Source organism: Populus alba, chromosome 11 (assembly GCF_005239225.2).
Source record: "Populus alba chromosome 11, ASM523922v2, whole genome shotgun sequence".
Taxonomy (NCBI): Eukaryota; Viridiplantae; Streptophyta; class Magnoliopsida; order Malpighiales; family Salicaceae; genus Populus; species Populus alba.
This window is the reverse complement of record NC_133294.1, coordinates 22,826,418-22,853,423: the sequence shown is the minus strand read 5'-3', so window position 1 is coordinate 22,853,423 and position 27,006 is coordinate 22,826,418. Positions and strand designations below refer to the sequence as shown.

General features: G+C 33.0%; 5 protein-coding genes and 1 pseudogene across 5 annotated transcripts; 2 read left to right on the top strand and 4 right to left on the bottom strand.

Moving 5' to 3' along the window:
* LOC118029494 (putative germin-like protein 2-1) overlaps window positions 1-25,905 on the bottom strand; it is a 53,147-nt pseudogene extending 27,242 nt beyond the window's left edge.
* On the bottom strand, window positions 1,728-3,570 carry LOC118029485 (tetrahydroberberine oxidase-like). Its single transcript, XM_073412487.1, has one exon. It carries the CDS (start codon window positions 3,524-3,526, stop codon window positions 1,919-1,921), a length of 1,608 nt encoding a protein of 535 aa, XP_073268588.1. The 5' UTR covers window positions 3,527-3,570; the 3' UTR covers window positions 1,728-1,918.
* LOC118029492 (tetrahydroberberine oxidase-like) lies at window positions 6,798-8,555 on the bottom strand. Its single transcript, XM_035033404.2, has one exon. The coding sequence runs from the start codon at window positions 8,548-8,550 to the stop codon at window positions 6,955-6,957; it is 1,596 nt and encodes a 531-aa protein (XP_034889295.1). The 5' UTR covers window positions 8,551-8,555; the 3' UTR covers window positions 6,798-6,954.
* On the top strand, window positions 11,155-12,982 carry LOC118029493 (putative germin-like protein 2-2). The gene is made up of 2 exons (XM_035033405.2): window positions 11,155-11,307; window positions 12,130-12,982. The coding sequence occupies exons 1-2, from the start codon at window positions 11,190-11,192 to the stop codon at window positions 12,651-12,653; spliced, it is 642 nt and encodes a 213-aa protein (XP_034889296.1). The 5' UTR covers window positions 11,155-11,189; the 3' UTR covers window positions 12,654-12,982.
* On the bottom strand, window positions 13,305-16,435 carry LOC118029491 (tubulin beta-7 chain). Its single transcript, XM_035033403.2, has 3 exons — window positions 15,773-16,435; window positions 14,719-14,988; window positions 13,305-14,174 (listed from the first exon to the last, which is right to left on the bottom strand). Exons 1-3 carry the CDS (start codon window positions 16,164-16,166, stop codon window positions 13,501-13,503), a joined length of 1,338 nt encoding a protein of 445 aa, XP_034889294.1. The 5' UTR covers window positions 16,167-16,435; the 3' UTR covers window positions 13,305-13,500.
* LOC118029490 (uncharacterized) lies at window positions 22,660-24,526 on the top strand. The gene has a single exon (XM_035033401.2). The coding sequence runs from the start codon at window positions 22,828-22,830 to the stop codon at window positions 24,265-24,267; it is 1,440 nt and encodes a 479-aa protein (XP_034889292.1). The 5' UTR covers window positions 22,660-22,827; the 3' UTR covers window positions 24,268-24,526.
* Window positions 25,906-27,006: the final 1,101 nt, after the last annotated feature.

The following is a 27,006-nucleotide window of genomic DNA, read 5'->3' as shown; positions in this document are numbered from 1 at the left end:
TTGTCATATTATATTAGTCAATGCATCAACTTCTGAATTTTGTGCCAAGAAAAGTCCTTAACTTATTGCTACAAGTCAAAAGCGGCTTCAAATCTCCTCATCATAGCAAAATCTTTATAAGTTATATCATCAGTATAACTAAATCTTTCAAAGATGGAACTTACTACGAAGTTCAAGTTAGCCTAGAAGTCAACCCATTGGGTTAAAGAAAGCTTATTTGCATGTTATTGATTGTTGAAATTTCAAAGATATCGACTATACCCAATCATGTTAATTATTATGTCTGCAATTCATATTCATATGAATATGAATATGTAGTGTTGTTATTATGTTTGGGGCTCATATAAACATAAAAATACAAAAAGAGAAAGAAAAAATACAAAAAAAAATAAAAATTATTGGAAGAAAATAATTATATATATCAATTGAGAAGAACATATCATATCTCCTAGAAAATTGTTAAAAATTGGTTAAGAAATATCAAAATATATAAAATTAGGAAATTTGACAGCATATTTTAACTAATGAAGATCCTATTGGCAAATAAAATTTAATTCTGAGTTGGAAAATTCAAGATTGTATGTTTAAGAACTCAATTGAAATTTTTTTAAAGTTTAATTGAATTCATTAAAGGTTTAATTACAAGAAAAATTGATTCTTGAAGCCAACAAAAAAAATTAAATAATATCATTTTAATTTAAAAAATAATTAATTTGTTTTGGACCAGTGACTCACGGGTTGACTTTATAGCCCAAAGACCCAGGTGTTTTTTTATGATTAGCTCTTTGGGCTAAGTCGACAACTATGAGAAGAAACAAAGATTTCAAATCAATTATTAACTTAACCAAGAAAGAACTTGCCACACAAGAAACTTGAAGTAAGAAATTGATTGTTAATATAAAAAAGATTTCCATAATTTCTTGGAAAAAAAATTTTAATCATGTTGTCTACCAATGTAACTATTAAAATAACTCTTTCTTATGTTGTTTTACTAGAGCATTATTTTCCTAGTATTCGACATTTTGTATTCCGATTTTGATTTCATAAATTTAGAAGCTATTGAAACTTGGTTTTAGAAATTATATATCTTTTTATTATAATTCGATAGCATATTCAGATTTCCTTGCATGTCATTATTCGAACTTGCTACCAATTTCTGATGAGCACAACTATTTAACCCATTGAATTAAAGAAGTTTAGAATGCTATTAGTCATTTGAAGTTCTGAATTTTTCTTGTCATTTTCGAAGATTTTTATTAAAAGAATGATTTCTCATGTTCGAATTTAATATGTGGTTTAATCATAATTATCAGGGCTTGATCTCTGTAACCTGTGTCCATGTGATCTAACACTGCTCCGTCTTCTCTGTTTCTATTTACAAACTACTTTGTTGCTCTTGGTTTAGGTCCTGTATCTGTCTTTCTTGAGACTATAAACTATTTTAAAGCTAAATAACTAGAAATTCCCAAGTAGATGATTACATTTGATGATGTTTTGTTCTCCATTCCATCATCTTCAACTATAAATGACCAAGCAGAAAATATACACTTCTGCAACACTCAAAAAGGAAGTGAGCAAAGAATAGACATCAGGCTGAACCTTGCCTTCACAGCCATGATGGAATTGGAGGAAGTTTTTTATGACAAGTTGGAAGAAAATTAAAATAAATTCTCGAGGATATAATCTTTGATTAGGGTCAAATTTTCTGACAAGGAAGAAAATCAGAATTTTTAACATACAAAAGACAGCATCGTATTGAATTTGTGTGATATCTCACACTTTAGATCATTACAAAAGGAAATTTTATGAACTAATTCACATGATCTAAATTATTATTGGGCCATGCTGAAATCTCATACATAAGAGAAGTATTATTATTAGCATTAATCCCATATATAAGAGAAGAAGCTCCCTTTGATCACCAAGATGAGAGAGGTGGGATACTTTGTTCATTTCTGAAGAAATTGGTAGGATCAACTTCAGTCTTAACGCGAACCAACCTGTCGAAGTTGTTCTTGAAATACTTCCGACCCCAAATGCTTGCTTGTTTATAACTCGTGTATCCTAGGTTGTTCACTCCTAGGTCAAGATCTCTGTAATTGACATATGCTTGTCGAGGATTTTTTGAAACATAAGGAGTCATGTACCTGTACAGCCTTCTGATCCAAGCTAGATGCCTTTGGGATGCCTCCTTGGTTTCTTCACTCCAAGACAGTACGGGGACAAATATGTATCGATTGCCAGCTCTATGAGGAAATGGAGTGCTGGACTCCGAAATCTCATCCATTTTCCCCCCATAAGGGATCATGAAAAATGTAGGCACCTCGATGTCTTTCTCAAAGAACCTTTTCCATATCCCTTCAAATGCAATTTCAGGTATAGGTTCCTGGACGTAGTCAGATTTTGCTTTGAATTGTAATGAGGATTGAGGTCCTTGAGGAGTCCTATCAAGTAGCACATCCAAGGAGGCGTTGCTTGGAAATCCACCAATGTAGATGACAGACTCAATCCAGCTCATTTCCGAGCACTCATCTTTGGCCAAACCAAGCTCAGGAAAGCTCTCTTGCATCAAAAGAAGAAGCTGGTCAACCTCACCAAGAAACAAGGAAAAGAATGCAGCTTGTATTGTTGACTTTCCTTCCTCACTAGAATTAACTCTGCCTACAAGCACGTCGATGATGATGTCTTCAGGTAGCTGATTCGCAACGTATTGCCACCGATGGATGAGCTTGGTTGCATTTTGTTCCAAGGTTCTTGCTGCAGTAAAGACGGTCACTTTTGATGGAACTTCAACCAACTTGATTCTCCAGGCGATAACCACTCCAAAGCTTTGCCCTCCACCACCTCGAATGGCCCAAAACAAGTCTTCTCCCATTGATTCTCTATCAAGGATCCTTCCTTTAGCATCGATTAATTGAGCATCAATCACATTATCTGAAGCAAGGCCGTATTTGCGAGAGATCGTGCCATATCCTCCCCCACTAAAGTGTCCTCCAACACCAATAGTAGGGCAAGAACCTGCAGGGAAAGCAAGAGTTCTACTTTTCTCAGCAATTCTATAGTAAAGTTCCCCTAGTGTTGCGCCAGCCTGAACCCATGCAGTTTTATTGGTTGCATCAACAGTGATTGATCTAAGATTGATCAGATCAACAACGACAAATGGGACAGTAGACGTGTAAGATAGACCCTCGAAATCATGACCGCCACTCCGAATTCTAATTTCTAACTTGTGTTTTTGGGAACAATGGATGGCAGCCTGGATGTGCGATGCATCCGTTGGTGTGACAATGACAAAAGGTTTCAGTTCAGAAGAATTGAACCTGGGGTTTCGTATAGAGAAATGCAAGATAGAAGAATACGATGAATTTTTTGGGGTGTAAATAACTTTAGAGATGGCTGTGGAGTCCTCAGAATGAAGGGAAAGGCATTGAAGAAAATCTTCATGAGGACGAGCTGATGCTACAGATGACAACGAAAAGAGAAGACAGAGTAGAAATGGCAGCATTGAAGAGCTCAGAGAAGTCATTTTTCTTTCTACTATACGCTTATGGTTTTTTGAGTGCAGAAACCTGCAAAGGCAGTCCCAAATTTATAGTATCAAGGAGAATTCTTGCTTGATAAACAAGTAAATTGAAATGAGAAGAGCTGGAGTTTCAGATAGATCAAGAATTAAAAAAAATGAACTTCCTCCGCAAGAAACTTGAAGTCAAAAATTGACTGTTAATATAATTAAGCATTTCCTTCATGACTTATCTGCGAATTCTCAGTTCTTAGCAAGCACTATTTTCAAATTATTTGATATATTCTATTTCAATATTTCGTATTCAGTGCCAAGATTTTGAATTTTGCTGCGAGTGCTTCAAATCTCCTCACCTGTCCCAGTCTTTCAAAGTTGGACTTTTCAACGAGGATCAAATAAACACATCACAAATTACAGTAAAGAAGCTTATAATATTGCAAGTCATTTGAATAGCAGAAATTTCTTGGATACTTGCAATTAATAGGATGTTTCGATGATCATCCATCTCGAGACGTACCCTTAGTAACCTTTGCCCTTGTCACTTTGAAATTAGTGTGTTTTCTCTGTTCTCATCTACTCTGTTTTTATCTTCAAATTACTCTATTTTCTGCTTGGTTTTTGAGACGGCTGAACCTGTTCAGATTAGGATTCACGAAAAGAGTCTACAACAGGAACCCTGTCCATTCCTGTAATTACTAAATAAATTATTCTCTAATTATGTACCTCTTCAAAACAAAACACAACCCTTTAAATAAGTCCGAAATCGACCCTTACAAGAAAAGAAAATCAAAATCCCTAAACAAATAGAAAATGTAAAAACACAAATCGATATTAAGGCTGAAATCTGAAATTAAGATGAAAATAATAAAACTAAATCTTTGAAATATGTTCTTATAAACTATGTTCTTAGTTAATATGTGGCTTAGATGTAAGCGTTTGATAATAAATGCTCGCTGATCACATTCAACAGATACATAATCCAGTTATTGAGTCATGAAGGTTAGTGTTTCATGGATATATCTTTGAACTAGACCTGCTTTGATCTTGTAAGACCTATATTGTTGGCCCATTAGACTCAAGTTCAAAGTCTAGCCTAAACCTAACCCAATTAGTCTAGGTATTTAATAAAAAAAAGTTTAGAGAATTGATTTCCTCTTCCTTTTTTCTTCTTTCTGCTATAACTTCCTTCCATATATACTAAGATTTTGATTTTAGCTTAAGTTTTAATTCAAGAAAGATGAAAGAAATAAGTAGATGATTTTGTCTTTAGTTTTGTTATTAATAGATTGATTATGAAATGATTTAAGAAGTGTTTAGGGTTTTTATATTGTTTTAGTGATTGAAGAATTTAAGGATTTTAATTGATTTATTAGGATATTAGTTGGCTTTAAATTGATTTAATGTCTGAAATTATGGGATGTTTAATTACATATTGATACTTTATGGAATCTATAGATTTAAAGGTTGACAGATCAGAATTTTAGAAATCTCAATCAACCAGTCAATTGGTTGATTGAACCAATCAACCGGTTAACTAGTTTTTATTGGTCAGCTGGTTGTTATAAACTAGTTAACTAGTTGGTTCGTCTTGCTAATTTACTAGTTCATCTACACCGGTCAACCGGTTAGCTAATGATGGTTGGCAACCAATTGGCATATGATGGTTGTTGACCAGTTAGACTTTTTGGTCAATTGGTCATCCAACAATAGAAGTTAATCGAGTCTGTTATATTTGATTAGTTTGGATAGTGTTTGAGATTGATCAAATGAATCAATTCGGCTTTATAATTATATTTTGATATTTGTTAGAGAATAATATAAATCATATATTAGGACCTCACCTAATAAATTAAGTTTTTTCAACTTAAGTTATTAAATGAGATGATTTTTTAACATGATATTAGAGCTTTCATTCTATATTTTGATGTTATCTTCAGTAGAATCAAAATTCTACACCAAATGATTAAAGTTATTCTGAAAATATTACCTGCACTAAATGCTTACTTGTTTATAATATGAAACAAAGAAAATAATAAAAATATTTAAATTTTTTAAAAAATATTTTTAAAACACAAAAATAAATAGGTTATTTTGAAGTTAAAAAACAAATATATATATATAATATATATATCCCTAAGCTATCATCACATTACCTACGAATGGAGCTGTCCAAAACAGTACTTTCTTGCGCTCATATGCACTACTTTTCTAGCATTCCACATTTTCTATTTCAATTTGATTAGTCAATGTCCAAGCAGTTGGATTTTGACTCGTAAATAATACTTAAACTTCTTAGCACAGTTCAATGTTGAAGCCCTGTGTGTCGTAATCTTCAAGCATGCAACGAAGTTCAGATGAACACGCTTATTAGGAAGCTTGTAATATTTCTAGACATTTAAATTAATAAACTTTCAGTCATTTTCAAAAATATTTAATAGAGAGAATAATCTTTCAACACCTACCCTTGGCGATCTTTGTCCATGGAAGTATTGAAATTTCTCTGTTTTCTCTGTTTTTGTATTAAAAATACACTGTTTTCTCTGTTTTCCTCTCATAAACCACCCTGTTTTCTTGGTTTTTGCCTCCCAGTTTCTCTTCCTCAAAAACATCATAGTGGTGTCTGCTGATGCTTACGCTATGATCATGTTCAACTGATACTTAGAAATGAATCTAAGTAAATTTTTCGATGAGTCACCTTGACCATCCACTGTTGCCAGTTTCATGCCTCATTTACAAGTCAATTACTTCACTGCAAGGTTTATCTTTTGGTTTTTGAGGTTTTTTCTTGATTAATCCTTCTGCCGAAATGCTTTAGCAAATAAATTGCAACTCATTTGATGAATTCAAAATATCAATAATTCTTGACTATTCCAATTTGTTTAATCTCATGAAAATTAACATATAAAACTATTTAAATAGGAGCCCAAAAAACCTAAATCAAATACAACTTTGAAACCTAATTAAGAAAGGAATCCTAAAATAACCAGAGAAAATTCCGAATTTTAGCTCGATAGGATTAAAATTTATGTTTTTTTTTTCTCTCAGAAGACTCATTAGACACATCCGAATTTTCTCTTGAATTTGAGCCTTTGATGCATATCCCCCTTCAAGAGAACAAGCATTGACCAAGACCAATTTTTCATTATGCCAAGGGAGAAGATCGAATTATAAGAATACAAGAACAACATATCATATTTAATTTAAATGAAATCTCATAATTTAGATCATCATAGAAGGAAATTTTATTCATTCAAATCTCATATCTCCATTGACCATATTTATTTTTATTACAATGATCAAAACATTGGACTATGCATGAAATGCCATGCCATAAATGTTGATGAAGTAAGACTTTATAGACATCTAAAAAAGAAAATTATGTTATTAGTGTGATGAATCTTCTTCCAACCCTGTCATGTGTTATCCCCCTCCGGTCACCAGGACGAGAGAGGTGGAATACTCTGCTCATTTCTGAAGAAATTAGCAGGATCAACAGCAGTCTTCACGCGTACCAGCTTGTCAAAGTTGTTCTTGAAATACTTCCTACCCCAAATGCTTGCTTGTTTATAACTTGTGTTGCCTGCCAGGTTATTCATTCCAATGTCAAGATCCCTGTAATTGATATATGCTTCTCGAGGATTTTTCGAAACGTAAGGAGTCATGTAGCTGTAAAGCCTTCTAATCCAGTCAATGTGCCTTTTAGATGCCTCCTTGCCTTCTTCACTCCAAGACACCTGATGCTCAATCTTGTATATATTTCCAGCTCTATGTGGAAATGGAGAGCTAGACTCAGAAATCTGGTCCATCTTTCCTCCATAAGGAACTAATAGCAGTCTAGGTGTTTCAATGTCCTCTTCCAAGAACCTTTCAAATATACCTTCCAATGCAATTTCAGGCATAGGTTCCTTGACGTAATCAGATTTCGCTTTGAAATTTGTTACAAATCGAGGAGTCCTATCAAGCAACAGTTCCAAAGATGAATTACCTGGAAATCTGTTAAGGATGATAGCCTCAATCCAGCTTGTTTCAAGGCAATCATCTTTTGCTAAACCAAGCTCGGGGAAGCTCTCATTCATCAATTGAAGAAGCTTGTCCACCCCTCCAAGAAAGAAACCTGCAAATGTAGCCTGTATTGTTGGATTTCCTCGACTGGAATTAACTCTTCTTATATATGTCGTGATCATGAGATCTTCATGGAGCTTATTTGCAATGTATTGCCACCGATGGATAAGTTGGGTTGCATTTTGCTCCAAGGTTCTTAAGACATTGAAGACTGTCAACGTAGGTGGAACTTCAACCAATTTTATTTTCCATGCAATAACCACTCCAAAGCTGTTTCCTCCACCTCCTCGAAGGGCCCAAAACAAATCTTCTCCCATTGATGCTCTATCAACAATTCTACCTTTAGCATCGATTAACCGTGCATCAATTATGTTATCCGCAGCAAGGCCATATTTCCTCATCAACATTCCATACCCTCCACCACTCAAGTGTCCCCCGACACCCATTGTAGGGCAAATACCTGCTGGGAAGGCAAGTGTTCTACCCTTTTTAGCAATGTGATAGTAAAGTTCCCCTACAGTTGCACCAGCCTGAACCCATCCAGTTTTATTAGTTACATCAATGGTGACTGATCGAAAATTGATTAGATCAAGGATCACAAACGGCAGAACAGACATGTAAGAGAGACCCTCGAAATCATGGCCACCACTTCGAATTCTAATCTGTAAATTATTTTTCTGGGAACAACGAATGGCAGCCTGAATGTGTGATACATTCATCGGTGTAACAATGACAAGAGGCTTTAGGGTGGTTGAATTGAACCTAAGGTTTCGTATTGCCAAATGCAACACAGAAGGATATGAAGAGTCATTCTGGGTGTAAATGACTTTGGAAATGTCTGTGGAGTCTTCAACGTAAAGGGAAAAACATTCAATAAAATCTTCATGAGTGTGAGCTGAAGTCACCCATGAGAGTGAAAAGAGAAGAACAAACAGAAGTGGCAGCATTGAAGAACTAAGAGAAATCATTTCGATCATTTGATTTTTAGCATAGAGCCTACTGGGAACCATCTTATTTATAGAACTGAGGAGAAGTGCTACCATAGAAAGAAAGAGAAATTTGTAATAACAGATTAAAAGTAGAAAAAGTAAATTAATCGATGTTTGAACTTGCGTCGCAAGAAATTTGAAGTTGAAGATTGACTGCAAATAACAAAGCATTTCCTCCAGGACTATCGGTTATCTGCATTGACAACAAATCAAGATGAAAGCTATTATATTGTGTTCAAATGGAGATGATCCTATTTTATATCGAAGTATACGAAACGGTATCTCATCATCCACACATGCAATGAGCCTTTCTGAAATTTCTTTCCAATATTCTGACCTTTTCCTTCCAATCTTGATTAGTTAATTCCCAAACTTTTGAATTTTGATTCACCAAACTTTTTGTACTTAATTATTTCATTTAGTCAATAATGTAAGCACATTTAATCAACATACTAAATTAAAGAACGCTTATAATATTGCAATTCATTGGAATTTCTATGTTATTGTGAGTCATTTTCAAAGGTTTGGAGTTTTAAAGTCTCACCATTAATTCATATTTTGGTCGAAGTTTTTAACATTTAGCCCTTGTATTTTCTTTCTGATTTGGAAATTACTCTGTTTTCCTTTTGAAACCACCCTGTTTTCCTCTGTTTCAGCTCTCTGTTTCTGTCTTCATCTATGAGTAAACCTGTCAGAAAAACTACGTAGAATTGCAATACTCAGCAGCAAGAACCTGTAGAATGTGCTGGCTGTAGAGGAAAAGCCTTTTTCGTTACAAAATCTGGATAACCGATGTTAATTTTTCACTGAGCTAGCTAGCCAAGGGACACAGTGAAAGATATGGGAACACAATTTTTCACCAAGCTAATTAGACTGTGTGTATGAGTGAAATCTCAGGCCACAAATTGTGATAAAAGGAAAAAGAGTAGGAGATGGGTGCTATTGTTCATTTCTAAAGGAAACTAGTAGGATCAACTCTAGTCTTCACAAACTAGTAGGATCCGAGCTCGGGAAAGCTCTCTTGCATCAATGGAAGGAGTCTATCAACTCCATTTTTCAAAGGAGCCCAACCATTTGAGGAATCGTTCAAGAATCGCAGCTAATATTGTTGTTAGCTTTCCTTCTTCACTAGAATTGATTCTCCTTGGACTAAGACAATAGTGAGATCTTTTGTGAAGCTTTACTCGCAACCATGAGAAAGATGATTAAATTTTATTTTTTTATTTGGCATGTTCTAGAAAGGTTTTTAAGGAGCTTGACCACAATCAAATGTTAATTATAATTAAGTTCTTGTTGTTTAATAAAATAAATCAATTAATTTCTATAATATCAAGAATGATTAAATGGTCCTTTGATTAGGGTTGACCATAATAGTATTTTGTACTACAAAATTCTTTCATCCTATCTAATTCTTCTTATCTTTTCTATTTTTAAAAAAATAAAGAAAAAATAAAAATAAGTTGAAAACGAGCATGAAATGGAAAAATGGTTAAATTTTAAATGAATTTAAAAACATAGAGATTAAATATATAGTTTCTAAGACTACAAGGACTAACTATTTTAACTAACTACAAGTACTAAGTAATAAGTAATGAACAGGGAGTCATCCTGAGCACATGCATAGTGCCATGCTTGGTTTCTTCATTTTATCATGAAAAATGGTTGAATATCATGTCATTTGAAAGGAGGAGAAATATTAGGTAGTGTTGAATTACTATTTTGAGATAAAAATAGATAGAGATGATAAAAATAGAAAAGATATTTTTTTATATATATTTCATGTTTTAAAAATACAAAAGAAAATTTAAAACTATTCAAGATACAATTTATTTTATGTTTGTGTTTTTTTTAACTGAATATATTTTTATTTATTTTGTATTTTGTATATATTTTATAAATGGAAACTTAGCTCATGTAATAGTTTTTTGTATAATACAAACTTTCCTTTTTTTTAGTATCTTTGGATTAATTATTTAAAAAAATAATATATATTTGTTAGTCTAAGAGCATGGCTTGATTTTAATTTTGTTGGAAGAAATATCAACTAAGGTTGCGAGTTTTCCTATGATAATTACTCAAAATTATAGAATTCATTATTAAGAATTTTTAGTTTTATTTGTTTTTTTTTTAAAAATAATTTTAAAAAAAATATTTTTTTTCTTTGTTTTAAATTATTTATATAATTATTTTATGGCATGTTTTACAATCACAAGGACAGCTTTGAGGGGGTTTTCAATTATTGGAAAGTATCTTGACTTTACACACGAGAATCAACCAAAAAAACAATGGAGATAAATCTTGGGATTTGCTAGAGAATTCAAGGAATTAATTGATTTATCTTATTATAAATATAATTGATTTCTTTCTCTGTTTTAATATATAATATCCATTAGAAAATTCGAATCTGAGATTTATTTTTTTAGCTAAGAAATTTATTCCCACATAATATCCAAAATCAAATATTTAATAAGCATATTTCTCAAATAGTAAAGAAATAAAAATAAATCCATATCTACCCTTCAAAATTAACTATAAATGTGAGTCCTTGAAAGAACAACACTCAAATCTCCAGTCACTTCTGTTTCTGCCTTAATATTCTCCAACTCCAAGCAATCCAAATGGCTTCCCAGATTCTGGTGATTGTTAGCTTCCTCGCCATCTCCTGTTCCTTGGCCGCTGCCGGCATTGAGCCGGGTCCGTTGCAAGATTTCTGTGTTGCAGATCCTACCAGCTCAGGTGGGGGTCTAATTGATTTACTCAAAATTACACTGCAATTAATTAGCTTTAATCATATTCAAGAAATTAATCATGTTTTCATTTTGTTTTAAGTTATTTCAATTCATTTTGTATTTGCGTCACGCTCATAAATTTTGGTCCAAGATACATATGGGCGGCTTAATTTCAAACTTTGAGAGCAGTATTTTTAAAATTTTATTAAGTTTTTCTGATTTTATTATTATTACATGTTGTTCCTATTTAATGAAATTCAATTATAGTGTTGGATTTAAATTTAATTGATAAATAAATTAAACTTACATGTTTTAAAAAAATATAATTCAATTCAATTTTATTAAGTTTTTCTGATTTTATTATTATTACATGTTGTTCGGAATTAATTCTTTACTAATTAAATTTAATTATAGTGTTTGATTTGAATTTAATTAATAAATAAATTGAATTTATATGTTTAGAAAAAATTAAATATAATTTATTTAAAATTCAGCTTTCAACACTCAAGAAAATTCTAAACATTCTTAATTGAATTGAATTCAGATTGCTCCAAACAAACTGATGTGAAGAATGTGTTAAAATTGTCTAAAAAATTTTAACAAAAAACAACTGAGTCGAGAATATCTGTTCATCGTTAAATAAAAAAATACAATTCCATGTTATTCGGATTGGACAAACCAAAACTAATTATCATAGTGAGTTTTTTCCTATATTATCATATAAAATAGGGATTTTGTAGGAAGCCATGGGAAAGTAATTCTCATGAATGATCATTTTGGAGTCTAGTGAGTGCTCCCACTAACATATTCTTTTGTGATTATGGCCTAGCTTGCCTGGATCCGAAGCTGGTAAAGCCTGATAATTTTTTCTCCGGAGGCTTCCATGTTCCCGGCAACACATCAAACCCCTCCGGCTCCTCTGTAACCTCAGCTTCTGTCGCCCAAATACCAGGCCTAAACACCCTTGGGCTCACACTCATTCGCTTTGACTTCGCACATGGTGGTCTCGTCACTCCTCACATTCACCCTCGTGCAAGTGAGATTCTTACCGTCTTGGAAGGCAGCCTCCTTGTCGGGTTTGTGTCCTCTTCACCGGAAAACAGGCTCTTTTCCAAGGTCCTTGAGCAGGGAGATGTCTTCGTTTTTCCCATAGGACTTGCTCATTTCTTGAGTAATGCGGGCAACGGAACTGCTGCGGCTATTGCTTCTTTGAACAGCCAGAACCCTGGTTTTATTGCTATTCCTAGCAATATATTTGGAACCAATCCACCCATTGGTGATGATGTTCTAGCCAAGGCTTATAATGTCGACAAGTCCATTGTTGAGAAACTTAGAGCACAGTTCCACAGTTAAATTCTGAATTTTCCTTGTTCATGCATGGTTAGTGTTACTTCCACGAGTATGTAATAAAAAATATTGCAAGAAAATAAAATTATTCCATGTATCCATAAGCAAGGAACAACTCATTGGCATTTCCTTGTTCTTACGACTCTTGGTGCATGCTGTAATCTACCAGCCTTGTCTTGGGTAATTTTTTTTTTTTTGGTTGGCATCTGGTTGTCCATGCTATACTTCATCAAAACCCTATATTTTTTATTTATTTTGTTTCCATTTCATTATCTTATCTAGTCGGTTATGGTCTCCACGATTATTTAAAAAAAAAAAAAAAATTGGTGTTCTTTAATATAAATAAATTGTTAAGTTGTTTTGTTGTAGTAATTTTTAATTTTAATTAATTTGATCAAATATGATCGAAGTTGATATTTGTTAGATTTCAAAATTAAAAGCACTCATTGCAAGTTTTAAAGGATACGAACATTCAAATAGAAAAACTAAAGATATACACTCGAATAGGAAAAATAAATTACAATTCCCACCTTGCAACACTAATGGCATTTATAATGCCACGAGAACCTGCCTTGCTAATAAAACCATGCCTATCACACAAATTAATCCAAGGAAAAATGCTACAAGTTTGAAGTGATAGATGACCAAACACTCGTCTACTAAATACAAGACATCCATCATTCAAATTTAAAAGCAAAAGGAGTCACGAAATCCCATCTTCAATACAAGGAACCACAACCCATACATCAGCAAGTCAATCTAGCTTGACCCCCAAATGAGAAACACATCACTCACTTAAATAGAGCCAGGGAAATACATACTTCAGACATAGTGAAAAGAATTTCAAGCTATCTTAAGTATCATGTTCCTCTTCCTCCTCCTCCTCGTACTCCTCTTCATCGATAGTTGCATCCTGGTATTGCTGATACTCAGCAACCAGATCGTTCATGTTACTCTCAGCCTCGGTAAATTCCATCTCATCCATTCCCTCGCCAGTGTACCAGTGCAAGAAAGCCTTGCGCCTGAACATAGCTGTGAATTGTTCACTGACACGCCTGAACATCTCCTGGATTGAGGTTGAATTCCCTATGAAAGTGGATGCCATCTTCAGACCCTTCGGTGGGATGTCACAGACACTGGACTTGACATTGTTGGGAATCCACTCAACAAAGTATGAAGAGTTCTTGTTCTGGACATTTATCATTTGTTCATCGACCTCTTTAGTGCTCATCTTACCACGGAACATGGCTGAAGCAGTTAGATAACGGCCATGACGTGGGTCAGCAGCACACATCATGTTCTTGGCATCCCACATTTGCTGGGTTAGTTCAGGCACAGTCAGAGCACGGTACTGCTGTGATCCTCTTGATGTCAAGGGTGCAAATCCAACCATGAAGAAATGAAGACGAGGGAATGGGATAAGGTTAACTGCGAGCTTTCGTAGGTCAGAGTTCAGCTGTCCTGGGAAGCGAAGGCAGCATGTGACACCACTCATGGTGGCAGAAATGAGATGGTTAAGATCCCCAACTGGAATATGGCAAAACAAAACATAAGGTACCAGAGTCAGATCATGTTGCTTCAAAACCTTACATGGAACATACATGCATGTGTTTGGGCATGTTCATGAACACACCATGCATCTGTTCGTACGTGTTACATGTGTATAATCTGCAATCAAATTGAGCTGAAGATAATGCATATCATGGAAGAGAGGGAAAACGACTAAGTGAACAGCAAACTGTACAATAGAAGTTGTTGTTGTCATCTTTATTTGTGGGGCATAGAGGGTGGTGGTTGTCTAGGTTAGAGGCAAGGAGAGACAGCAAACCATGTGGAGTTAAATACCAATAAAAAATAAGAAGTCACAAGCAATCAATTCCCTATCAACCACCAATGAGTACGAGAAGTGAGCAGCCAACTAAGATCTAAGCATTTTATTATTGTCGTCCATCTCAACATTCATTTTCAATCTTTAGGTAGAAAAGGCCAGATGGTTCTTTTAATTAATTCCAGATTTAACATCTTTAAATTATGTCTTTCAGTTCACAGAAAACACTTTCAATTAACTTACAAGTGGGGGTAGCAAGCTTGAGAGTGCGGAAGCAGATGTCATACAAAGCTTCATTGTCCAAAACCATGCATTCATCAGCGTTTTCTACAAGCTGGTGGACAGAAAGAGTTGCGTTGTATGGTTCAACAACAGTGTCGGATACCTTAGGTGAAGGGAAGACAGAAAATGTCAACATCATGCGATCAGGATACTCCTCACGAATTTTAGAAATAAGAAGGGTTCCCATGCCAGAACCAGTGCCTCCACCCAATGAATGGCAAACTTGAAATCCTGTTCCACCAAATATATTAAATGATTCTTGAAAACAGACAGGAAAACTAAAAATGTAGCATTAATGAGAAAGGACAGTTCTAAGTAGAACTTAAATTTAAGAGAAACACCAATAAAGGTACACCAATCAAATGACCACAAATTTACGAGAAACACGGAAAATTGCAAACAAAAACCAAATCATGAAAAAGATAGAAACCAAACTTCCAACCATGAGTATAAACCACACTTGAATCTAAATAGACCTTGTTCCATACTTCAAGTCCCGGAAGATCATTTTCTCATTATCTGTTATCAGCTGTGAAAACCAACGACACAAGTTTCCAGCCAAAAAAAATTCAGAACTAGCCTAGCATATGGAGCAGTCAGCAAAACCAGAAAACAGGATTTAGTCCAGCATTACGATGTCGTTGAACACCATGAAAGAACAAGTCATGGAGGCGCCATCATAAACACACATTTAGCTTCCCAGCAAGCTAAACAAAATAAAAATGAAAAGCCCCTCATTTTCATAATAAAAAAAATCAACGCCAGCAAGAAAAATCTCAAAAAACCTGAATATAAGATCAGATCCAATCAAACCCACTTTGTATTCTAGCAAACTAACCAAAACCATTTTTAAAAAAAAAAAAATACATATATCCAATCAAAACAACCAAAAGCCATTTCTCAAAGCATTAATCCCACCCAATGCAATATCAAACAAGCAAAATAAACAAAACTCATAAGGGTTCAATCAAAACAACAAAAAAGGCACTAAAAAAGACATCTTAAAAAGAATTACCTTGCAAGCAATCACAATTTTCAGCTTCTTTCCTGACAACATCAAGAACAGAATCAATCAATTCAGCTCCTTCAGTGTAATGCCCTTTAGCCCAGTTATTACCAGCACCGGATTGGCCAAAAACAAAGTTATCAGGCCTAAAAATCTGTCCGTAAGGACCAGATCTAACTGAATCCATGGTACCAGGTTCAAGATCCATAAGAACAGCACGTGGCACATATCTTCCACCACTTGCTTCATTGTAATACACATTAATCCTCTCCAATTGAAGATCTGAGTCTCCACTGTACCTCCCTGTCTGATCAATCCCATGTTCATCACAGATCACCTCCCAAAACTTGGCCCCAATTTGATTCCCACATTGACCCCCTTGAATATGAAGGATTTCTCTCATTTTAGCACCAAAGTTTGCACCTCTTTGGGGTTCCTGCAATGGTTTTTAAGTGGGATGTGAAGGAGAGAGGGAATTGAGGAGGAGGGAGTGGAGGAGAGCATATAAAGGAGGTTTCTTTGGGTCTTTGAGGTGATTTTATTGGTTACTTGCATGGGATGGGGTTCAGGATGTGTTTTTTCTAATCATTTTTGGTTGCAAGTGAGTTGTAATCTATGAGTGTTCTGGAAGGAATCACCTGATCAGTTTATGTCTAACATGACAAGTTTATCCCTTGGGATCATATTGTCTTTAATGTGTATTTTAATTAAGGCTTAAAGACTGTTTGTAACAAATTTTCTATTTCTGATTAATTTAAATATAATTAATAAATCAATTCAATTTAAATATTAAAAAAATAGAATTCAATTTTTTTTTTAGATTACTTGCATTGCGTTGGTCTTATTTCTTCAAATATCTATTAAAAACTAGATAAATAATTAAACAAATCAAATTTTCTCCAATGTCTATCAGTCGCAAGTCCCAGCTGTGGTAACTGTTCATGCTTCCTTAGTTCTCACTTTCTCAAGTTTTCTGATACTTCGATCTCAGTCAAGAGGGCTGGGAATGCAGGCAACCCCGCCATTGATGAATGAATCAAAAGCTTGGAAAGTTCATCTCTTCCAAGTTTGCTCGGAGAGTAGAATAAGGGCAACACCAAAAAAGAAGTCATTGGATTTGCAGATCGCATTTGAACAAATTCCTGGCATGATGAGAGCTCGTGCTCAGAGAGTTTGGTAGCCCTTAGTTCATAATGGCCCCAAACCAAAACCCTGTTCCCAAAAAAGACATTTGGACCAAGTCCTAGGTAAAAGATGTTGAACAGAAATAAGTTAAGTAGCATTTGGAATCCCTGAAAATGGACTAGGCCTGTGATGCCATTTTTGCTAAAAGTATACCCATCTAATAACCATACACTACCGACGGGCTGGCCTGGGTGATGCAACATTAGACGGTTTTTAAGGACAGTTCCAGAATGCGATTGAAATCGTGTTTTTTAGAAGTGTAATTTTTTTATTTAAAATAATTTTTTAAAATTTTAAAATTATTTTAATTTATTAATATCAAAAATAATTTTAAAAAATAAAATAATTATTTTAATATATTTTTAAATAAAAAACACTTCAAACCGCAAGTGTTATTGTATTTCTAATTACCCTTGGCTAGCATGATGGTAGATGGATATATTCTATGAGGTTCGGTTTCTGAGAATTTTGAGAGAAGTGCTAAGTTACTAGCAATTTATCATCAACAAACCTAAAAAATATTGTGCCTGCCTCATAAACTAGTTAAAGTTGAATGTTTCATCTCAAATGTTTACTTTGTTACGTGAGTTATTTATGAATTTTGGTCATATTAACTTCTCTAATCAAAGAGGGGTGTAATGATAAAGAGTATATTAAAAGTTAAGTGGTTAATTGTTGTGTCTCATTGTATTATTAATAGAGAGGTTAGTGGCCGTAAGTAATTGGAGAGAAAAGTAGGTGTCTATTCAGGAAGTAGTCGTTGACGAGAAAGATTCGTAGTAGTTTTGCATCAAAGGCCATTTCTTTCCTCCTCAACTTCCCTCTCCTCCACCTAGATTTTCGCACTAGCTCTTTAAAAATTTAAGAAAAAACATTTAATTTCTTAGTTCTTCAGATCTAGTCCCTTTTTTTATTATGATTTTTTTATCTTGAATAATTTATTGAAATTGATCCCTATTATTTTGATTTTCTTATTTGGAATCATTTTTAACAATTGATTTTGTTTTACGATTTCACTCTCATTTGCTTTTTTTCCTATCAAATTTAATCCCTTTTTTTTATTATTATGAATTTTTTAACATTGACAAGTTTTTATTTTAAATCATAAATGATTTTATTTTATGATTTCATCATCCTTCGATTTTTTTTTCCTATCAAATTTAATCCTTATTCTTTTGATTACTACTTTTTTTACTTTAACAACTTATTAAAATTTATATTTTAAAATTGACTCATAATAAACTCCTTGATTGGATGTAAATTCAGGGTTTCACGGATTGCAAGTTTTTAAAATTTGACAAGGTTTATGTATTTGCCCACGTTTTCATTGTTTTAATAAATGTTTTTCAATTTTCACCCTCTATGACTTTTTTATCTTTAAAATTTGGTTCTCATTCTTTTAATTGTTAATTTCTTTATCTTTAAAATTTGGCCCCCATTCTTTTAATTATTTTTTATTTTATTTGGCACTATTTTTTAAAAAAAAAAATGCATTCTCCTTAGGTTTTTAATATTAAATTTTATCCTCGCTATTTTTTATTGAATTTGTTAAGAATTAGACTTCGTGATTGAATCTAGGTCAAAGATTTAACGGGTTGTGACTTTTAGAAATTAAATCAAGTTTAAGAGATTCACTAGGTTTTCTTGGTTTTTTTTCTTTTTCTAAATTGCTATTTTCTTATTTTTTATTCTTTTTTAAGTTTTTTTTTTTTTTTTACATTTTTGATTTTATTGAGTTAACCCTCAATAATTTTTTTCTATTTCACCTCCTGGTATTTTTTTAATCTATGAATAATCTATCAAATTATAATTTTTTTTTCAAATTCACTTCCTATAATTTTTTAATCTTTCAAATTTGATCATCATTCTCTTAAGTGCAATTTATTTTGTTGGGGTCATTTTTATTTTTAATTTTTCAAATTTCATCCTCCTCAAGTTTTTTTCTATTAAATTTTATCTTTATTTTTTTTTTTGTTTTTTTTTCTTGTACAAGGTTTTTTATTAATGTTTTTTATGTGTCTTCATCCTTAAAAATTAAATTTATTGAGAATTAAGTTTCTTAATTAAACCTAGATCCAGGATTTTATAATTTGCAGGTTTTAGAGATTAGATCATGTTCAAAAGATTCATTATGGTTTGCTTAAGTTTTTTTTCTTCTTTATATCTTATTTTTTAATCTTTTTTTTTGTTTTGTTTTCTTGTTTTCCTGGTTTGATTCTATTAGGTTAGTTCTCTGTAATCTTTTCTAATATAACCTCTTACCATTTCTTAATCTATAAATAACCTATCAAATTATATATGTTTTTCAATTTCATACCTTATGATTTTTTGTATCTTTTTAAATTGATACTCATTTTTTTAATTGTTATTTATTTTATTTGAGATTATTTTAATTCTTTTCAAAGTTCATAACTGCTTCTATCTGTTTTGCTCTCAAATTTTATTCTCATTCTTTTTTTTTTTTTTTTTGCTTTTGCAAGTTTATTTATAATATTTTTTCAATGATTTCATCCTTCAAAATTAATATGTTTGACAATTAATTTTTTATTATTATTAAAATCAATCCCATGATTCAATAAGTTGCAAGTTTTTAATATTAAACTAGGTTTAGGAGATTTTCCTTGAGTTTTTTGTTTTTTTTTTTTAAAAAAATCTAATTTTTTCATCTCTTTTTTGTTTTGAAGTTTTTTTTTTATATGGTTTTTCTTTTATTAGGTTGGCATTAAGTTGTTTAATAATCCAGATAAGCTCATGTATGGTTATGTTAATCTTTTTTCTTTTTGGTCAAATTTGTTTTATATATATATATATATATATTATTTAAATTGTCATTTAAACTATTGACTCGAGACTTGGGTTTTTTAAATCTAGCACCTTTTTTACGTCAAATATTTTTTTTTTTGGCCCATAGCATGCACAAACAACATATCTAATTGTTTAACCTTCTTTCTTGAACCTTGTGAGTTGTATGATACTAAATATCAATTTATTATTTTTCATTTATGCATAGATTTTAAACTCTACGCATGTAGCATATTGACTTGAAAAACTTGATATAAACATGATTCAAGTCGGGTTTCTAATTAAACCACACATGCATTGTTTTAAATTCAGTTTGGACTGGGGTTGAACTTATGATCCGAATGACTCGAGGTCTAGATTAGGCTGGGTTTCAACAAAAACATAGAAAGAATTGACTCAGTTTAACCCGATAAAAAATCATGGATGACCCACGACTTGGTCAAAACCTGTTGATTTTTTTTTATTTTTTTTTAAATGATTTTTTTATATAAGATAAAAATTAGTTTGACTCTGAATTAACTCGTATTAACTTACCTAACCCATGACATAGAAACTTTTTCAAGTTGACTTCTAAATTTGAGTTAAAAACTATAGAATCAGGACTTATATTTTAAAACCGTTCCGATTCAAAAGGCTGGCTCTTAAACTAGCGCTGAGGTTAGATCAAGTTTCAATCAAAATACATACAAAAATCAATCCAACCTAGATCAATTTACCTACCCATCCATGACTTATCTTGGATCAATCGTGGAATCAGGATTAAAAACTACATATACAAGGCATTAATCTATTAAAACTCAAATTACACAACCAAGTTTTTAATAACCCGATGAAGTTCCACTAATTAACACTAAATGTTTTTTTTTTTTTTAAAAAAGAAAAGTTAATGTCATTTTAATTGAAAACAATTCTAATTTACCTTATAACCCACAAATTAACTGAATAATTCATCAACCTCGATTTTTAAAAAAAAAACATGGTGACAAGACAACTATATTTAATGAGTAAAATGTACGATACTGAACAGCTGGAACCGAGTCCAAAGACCACGCCTTGCAGAAAGCGAACAAAAAAGACTAAAACGCAGTCAAACATCATCAATAATACCATGTTGATAGTCACTTTAACTTGTGTTTCACCCTTTGTCTTTTCAATAATCCTGTCACAGAAACCCCCACTTGACTCTGAACTACTTTCATGACTGGTTGGGCCCTACCTTCTCTCTCTCTCTCTCTCTCTTCTGAGCTGTCCACATTCCCCATCATCCAGCTTAGCCATTTCTCTTTCCACTTTTGTCCCAAAATCCTCTCCTTCTTTCTTCTTAATCTTGATTTTCCACCGTCTGTTTCTAATCAAAATGCCATTTGGGTCCCACTAAGGAAATATCCTCGCGTTCGTCCATAAATTAGGCGGCTTGTTTTGATTATTGACAAAAAATTTGTTTGCCTTTGTCCACCTTGTTTTATTATCTAGCTTAGCGCGTTTATTTATTTATTTATTTTTTAATATATTAAAATAATTAAAGAAATATTAATTTAATATTTTTTAAAAAAATAAACACAATTTTAAAAAGCCCTCAAAAAGAAAAAACTACTCCCGCCGTTTAGGAACTTAATTAAATGCTTAATGGCCCTATGGGAAGAATGCTTAATTCTTTCTCAAATGGAATCCAATCATGGCCTTATGGGAAGAATGGTTTGTTTTCTTTCCCTTTTCTTTTTCTAAAAAAATACCTTTTTCGTGAGTGGATGATTCTCTCCTAAATCACCGTGGGACACATGATATTTATGCTCAAATATCATGATATTAATGCTTTAAATATAAAGCTTGATTTAGGTAAACTAAGCGTGACAAAATTTGTTTCAAATTACCTTTCATAGATTTTATTTTTTATTCTTGGTTCAACCAGAGCTCTAATGAATATGCATCGAGACAGTATAAGTCATCTCTCTACTGAATTTTTAATTTTAGAATGTTTGTTTATGTGGTTTAAAAATATTTTTAAAAAGTTCTGATTTTTTTTTTAAATTTTTACTTCAAATTAATATTTTTAAATTATTTTGATGCGTTAATTTAAAAAATAATTTTTAAAAATATAATTACACTAACTTGTCTAGTTAATTCAAATTAAAAAAAAAATTCACCAAACATTATCATTTTAATTTTTTTAATTATTTAGACTTAGTTTTGTTGAATTTCACTAGATTGATAATATCAATCTGATATCCAATCAATACATTAAATTAATGTTTAAAATAATTTTAAAAGAAACTTAACTCTTATGAAATTCTGCAAAATAAAGTTTAATAACTATAATTTTATTTTTTATAATTCATTTCTAAATATAACTCACAAAGTTTAAAGGGAAAGACATAAAATAACAAACATCAACCGTTAACAACTCAAACAATTTTGCTACTAAAAATCCAGCCTTGACAGCAAGAGTAGCCAAAAATTAGCAAAGCAACCACCACCAATTCCCTTGCCAAGCTGTAGTATTCCACCATGTTTCACCACCTTGGGTAAATACAAGCCCTTTTAGACCCCAAAACCTTTTTTTAAAAAAAAAAAAAAAAAACCCTAAATTCTTTACAATAAAAAACAGAGATTAAGACTCCACTTTAACTGTTGACTAATTATATTTTTAAAGTTTTTTTTAGTTTTATATATTTTGATATATGTTTTAATATACTATTATTAAAAATCAATTTTAATAAATTTAAAAATATTATTTTAATATATTTTTTAATAAATAAAATTTTAAAAATAATATTTACCACGTTCGTTAAATATCATAAATTATTAAAAGTTAAACAATCTCATCAACAGCTCACACGCGTTTCCACAGTAATTTCTTCCCATTTTCCCCCGCGCCCCAGCCCCCCACCTTCGTGTCTCCTTATTATCTCCTACAGGTTTCTCACCTTTTTATCAGCACAATAAAACACAAAACAAGGCATTTTTATAGGATGCTTGTAAGAGAACAAGATCACACAAATTCTCTTCAAATTCTATATTTTTAGGGAAAATTCTCATCCGGGCATCCTTCAAAATCCAAACTTTTTTTTGACGCGAACATGCCTTTTCCGTGGAAGAAAGACAAAGTTTCAAGATTTTCACGTATTGTAGCAGATCTTCAGTCGCCAAAAAGAGGGAATTCCCTTGTTGTTGAGACTGGTTTCCCTACTTCTCTTGTTGATCTCTTTGTCAAGAACCGTGAAAGGTTAAAGAAACCAACTGGCAAGAAGAAGAAGAGACAACAACAGTTGCAAGAGGTGGAGGAGGAACTTGTAATCTCTGATCCTATTTTTGTATCAAGTTCTATAGAGTTGGTGGATTCACCAGGGCCTATTCAGAATTTGGAGAATATGGAGAGTTTTGATGTATGTGATTTGGTGAGTCAGTTATTGCCTGTTGTTGAAGATGATGAAGATGTTGATGATGTTGAAGATGTTGATGATCTTAAGGTTACTGATAAGAAATGCTGGAATGAGAAAGAGAAACGTTTGTTATTTGTGGTTTTGAAGATGTTTTTGGTGGTGGTTTTGGGTTTAAGTACTAAAAAGCTCGTAGTTGGGATAACAATGTCCGCTTTTGTGCTTATTTTTCTTGAATATGTTGGAAAGCATGTGTTATGTTTCTTGAAACCATGTCTGAATGAAGAGATAGTCTTAGAACTATTTGTCGAAAGGGTTTCTTCAGCATTTCTGATGTTGAAAGGAGTAAGGAAATGTGATGATTCAAGAAAAGAATTGATCATTCAAGAGATAGAACAAGAAGAAGATGTTGGTGGGATTGATTCTTGTGATTTTATTGAGACTCTTAAAATGAAGTCTTCCTTTGAGGAAACTCAAGTTGTAGACTTTAATTTTGATTGGATTGTGCCAGTTGAAGCAAATAGGGGAGCTGAATCAGGAACGGATTTGCTCGTTTGTGATTGGAGAATGGAGGTACAGGAAGATAAAAGTGGAGTTTTGGTATGCGAAAAAGAGCGAAGCCGAAAATCAAAAATCAGAAGAAAGATCATAAAGAAATTGGTGCCAAAGAAATTGCGGGCTATAAAGAAGGCGAAAAAGAGCAAGGGACAGGAACCAGATGTCGGAAGTGAATCATCTAGTTGTTGGGGAGACGATGAGATGGGGATAATTGAAGTGCTAGAAGATGGTGACAAACACGGGTTTGAAAACAAAGGCAAGGCCTTGCTATCAAAGTTGCTAGAAGAGGAAGAGGAAGAGGAAGAAGAGGGAATAAAAGAGAGGAGAAAAGGAAAAGAACCTGATCAAGGAAATTCTAGCTCTAGCACTGGATGGCAGGCTGAAACGGAAGTAGTAGTAGTTGATAAAAAGGGCAGTTCAGATTATCTGATTCTCTTTTTTGTTGCTCTTGCTGGTCTTCTAGGAGGTCGGAGTCTATCCCTTTTGCTTACACTTGCATCATGTTTGCTGATAAAATTGATTGGAAGATTTAGATGTGTAAACGAGCCAGTGAATAGGTCCCGAGCTTCAATCTCGAGCTAGGATCTTGGGTGATTTTTGCAGTTTTTGCTTCCAGGGAAAGTGTTCTTCACGTCCCAAAACTGTATTACAAAAGTCTGATGAGCAATTCCAATCTTTTTTTGCTGGGATTCCAACCTGAGGTGTTGTAACTGTAAATTTACAGACACAGAATCAAGATTCATAAATACTTTCATTTCCTAAATTGTGGAAAGTTGTTGTATACTTGTCTTGGTTTCATTTCAGTTTAAGAAGAAGCAGCATCAAGTCTGCAATTTATTTATGTCAACCGCTAGACCAGCAGAAATGTTCAGCTCAAATGCATTAATCATATCTGTACTTCAAAAGAACTGTAAAATGCATGTATCAGCCAAATGTAGTCTTCTTTACCTTTAGAGCTACTAGTTCCTCTAATTTATTCACAACGGGAGCGCGTCTGGTTATTGTCACGAGACAACACAGTGTAGATAGGCGAGAGCTTAAGCTTTTGGGTTGAGATGGTTCTTTGAGGAGATGATGAAGGACAGAACAAGAGACGTTGACGGTTGGCTGTTTTAGTACGGTATTTAGAAAATTGTCAACAAGATTTAATAAATTATTTTTATTTTAATTTATATTGAATATTAAAATTAATAATAATATAATAATTCTAATTATAAAATCTAATTGGTTTGCTGGATTGATTTAGGATTTGATCATTTTAGAATCTAGATTAGTCAGAGTTTAAAAAAAAATAAAAAAACCTGATCATGTTAAAAATTCAAATTAACTTGCGTTCCAGTAAAGAAACACATCAACTTTATTTCTTAGAAAGGAAATTTTGGTCAAAAGGTGGATAAATATGTTGGATAACCTTTCCGATGAGCATGACATTGTTTGGAGTAGCCTTTACCGTGCAGGTTACCCGAACTAGGTGTTGTTGATTGCTGTGCCTTGGGTAGAGTTTGAGAATTGCGGTTCAAATTATATTTTTTAAAAAATTAAAATTTTGATTTATTAAAATTTAATACGGTTTGTATTTTTTTGAATCGTTTTGATGTATTGATATAAAAAATAATTTTTTAAAAAAAAATCATTAATATATATTTGAAACACGAAAAATTATTTAAAAAACAACCACTATCTTACTACTAAACACACTCTTAGCGTTTCATAAGGTTAGGACTTACAACTAACTAGAGAAAAAAGTTGGTGCCCATTGGAAGAACAGGACACCACACTGATAATTCGTCCATTCATAAGCCTAGGATATTTCTTGTAGGTAATAACACTATGTTGTTTTGTGTGTCAATCAATGTTCCTTAAAAATTTGTACGGGATTGGGATTCGGTCTAGGATAGCTGAGATGAGGCTTTGAATCCAAGCAAGCAAGACCAGTAACTCTCTGCTGCCATACGAAAAACAAAATGTAAGAACATATAAATAGCATGTTGATCGTGTATTGATTAATGTATTGGAATGAGCAGAAGCAAAAACATTTGAAACAAATTTTTAAGGAATTAAAGCTACTGTACAATGATCGCTTGCAATTCAGTATGGTCCCTGACCTGGACGAGTAGGATCTGCGACACAGAAATCATGCAGCGGACCAGGCTCAAAGGCAATGGCCAAGGTACAAGCAATGGCTACTAAACTCATAACAAACATCATGTGTTTAGCCATTTTGATTCTTTGAGGTATTATTAGCAGCAGGTTGATAAGCTTTTGTTCAAGTAATTTGAAGTTGTGAAATCGTCGCTCCATCACTATTCGCCTTCCTGTTCTTCCCAGCTTCTGAAAAAGTCCTCAGGTACTTGGAACCAGGCTTAAGAATACAAGATATGCTCAACATGATTTGAGTTCGGTTTCATATGATCGAACTGTGTCATGTGTTGTTGCTATTGATTCCATTAGTGCCACATAAGCAAATCTTCTTAATCGTTTAGTTCACGCAGAGGATGTGTTCTTCCATCTCAGAACTAAAACTAATCCTGCACTAAATAACTTTGAATAATTCTAGAGAAACGCATGGAACAATATGTTTCGGGCCTGCGGAGATTGATTAAGATCATTTTTTAACAAATGCATGAAAGCTGCTAGAGTGTTTCAAAATTAAACTTGATAGTATATGCAACCAAAACTGTGAAAGTACTCTGTTACTGTAATGGAATTTTCAGTCAAGTCATTTGGAGTCAGGAGTGCAAACCTGCTAAAGTAGCAAGGTTTATTCTTTCTATGGTAGTTCTGCTGAAACACACTGCATTTTCTAATGCATTGGCCTAGTTTCCGTGGTGTATGTCAAGTTCTATTGAGGAAATATTCTGGCAATTGAGCACTTTGGCCACTGCAACATGCAGAAGAAAGATTAGTGCATTGCCTTTTGCCACCATTTGGACTAACTGGTCTCGTTTACATTATTTAAGCTTATTATATGGCTGGAAGAATTTGGTGTGGCAATTACAGTCATAAAGCTGCAGTATCTGATCAAACTATAAATTATTGCAAACTTTATGGAAGTCTTGGGAACATTTTGTAAGTAAATGATACAAATCGTCAAACATTAGAATAAATGAGGACTAGACAAATGTAAGAGAACACCAAAAGAAACATATTGGTAAGAAAGGAGAAATTCTTCAATTCAGGATCTCGACCGTCTAGAATTGAGCTTGAAGTTTTTCAATGACTGACTTGTCCACCTGCAAAGCCTTGGCTAGAATGTCTCCAGGAATACTTGGAGTGGGAACAACACCAGCGTTTTGGCTGCTTAAGGCAGAGATTGAGAAA